This window comes from Bombus fervidus, chromosome 15 (assembly GCF_041682495.2).
Source record: "Bombus fervidus isolate BK054 chromosome 15, iyBomFerv1, whole genome shotgun sequence".
In the NCBI taxonomy this organism is placed as follows: domain Eukaryota; kingdom Metazoa; phylum Arthropoda; class Insecta; order Hymenoptera; family Apidae; genus Bombus; species Bombus fervidus.
This window is the reverse complement of record NC_091531.1, coordinates 1,469,243-1,470,793: the sequence shown is the minus strand read 5'-3', so window position 1 is coordinate 1,470,793 and position 1,551 is coordinate 1,469,243. Positions and strand designations below refer to the sequence as shown.

Here is a 1,551-nt window from a genome sequence, read left to right as displayed (position 1 = left end):
AAAACATAAAAAAATTGCTACGTACACCTTTATCGATTCCGACGTTGGTAAACGGCCGAGATTCTGTTATCCGTGCGGCTGGGAGGTCGCCCATTACACCCACTGGAGGTGCATTAGCTCGGCAGCAACGAACGCACTTCCTCACCGTGCTCCAAACCTGACTACGGCTGTTGATAGGCCAGTAAGATCTTCTCAAGGAATATAAGGTGGCTTGAGTTCCAGAATGGAGGTTTAGGAGGTGCTCATGCTTTTATGCGATTATGAGTGCTGTGAATGAAGATTTGTGTAGGATGATTGGGTGTTTTTGGTTAAAAGGTAGTGATGAGTGACTGAGTCGACCTCCGACTCGCAACATCCTGTCCTTGTCCAGAAATGGATTGAGTCTTTGTAGCTTCCCCTTCACTGCAGAATCTCGATTTGTTTGGAGAGTGCGAATCTCATCTGGAAAATAACAAAGCTGTAGCACTTTGATCAGTTTGTTATGCGCAAGAGCTAAGTCATGTGTGGTTAGAGGTCTCCCTCGATCCTGTTTTTGTCTCCATCGAAGGCAACGAGCGGTAATTCTGATCAGTTTGGGTCATGAGGAAAATCTCTCCAGTAGACTGTGGTCGGCAAGAACAGACAGGTTGCCTTCTTCTGCTCCGGTATTTCGTTTAGTGGTACTGGGTTCCATGTCGGCCAGCATCCTTCAGGTTGTTGGAGCCATTCCGGTCCATGTTACCAAATGGTTGGTCGCAAGAAAATCTTCGGGTAATTGACCTCGAGATATAAGATCCGCAGGGTTGTCCGTGGTGGGAATATGACGCCAATCTGAGGTCTGAGTCTTCCTTTGAATGTCTGTCACTCGATTCGCGACAAAAGTTTTCAGCGTATGGGGTGATGTATTGATCCAATGGAGGACGATGTTGGAGTCAGTCCAATAGACAATTTGAGAAATATTGTTTGGTAAAGCTTGAAGGACTGTAGTGGTCAATGATGTGAGAAGAAGTGCTCCACTCAGTTTCAGGCTTGGAATGGTTTGTGATTTGAGCGGAACTACCTTTGACTTCGCAGTGCGGAGTCGTGTCCAGACATGGCCATCCGGAGTGATCGTGCGAAGGTAAACACATGCCCCATACGCCTTTTCGCTGGCGTCACAAAATCCGTGTAACTCGATTTCCGCTGCGGACTTGATTATGGTTTTGCGTGGAAACCTTACGTTATTTAACAGTGGTAACTGCGCATAATATTTGCTCCATTCTGTGTGTAAGTCGGCCGGAAGCGATTCATTCCAATCGATTTTTAATGCCCAGAGTCGTTGAAGCAGCATCTTAGCTCGAACAATTACTGGTGCGAGCAATTCAAGAGGGTCGTAGATTTTGGCGATTTCGGAGTTGATTGTTCTCTTCGTAATTTGAGAGGTGATGGGATTGATTTTGACGGAATACAGGATCGAATCGTCAGATGAATTCCAAACAACACCCAGAGTTTTTAGAGTTTGAGATTCGCCTAGAAGAAGCTTGTCGTTTATTGTATCAACTCATGTGAGAACATCGTCGACATAAAAATCTC

General features: G+C 45.7%; 1 protein-coding gene across 1 annotated transcript; it reads right to left on the bottom strand.

The window, feature by feature from the left end:
- Positions 1-688: 688 nt before the first annotated feature.
- LOC139994985 (uncharacterized) lies at positions 689-1,309 on the bottom strand. The gene has a single exon (XM_072018084.1). The coding sequence runs from the start codon at positions 1,307-1,309 to the stop codon at positions 689-691; it is 621 nt and encodes a 206-aa protein (XP_071874185.1).
- Positions 1,310-1,551: the final 242 nt, after the last annotated feature.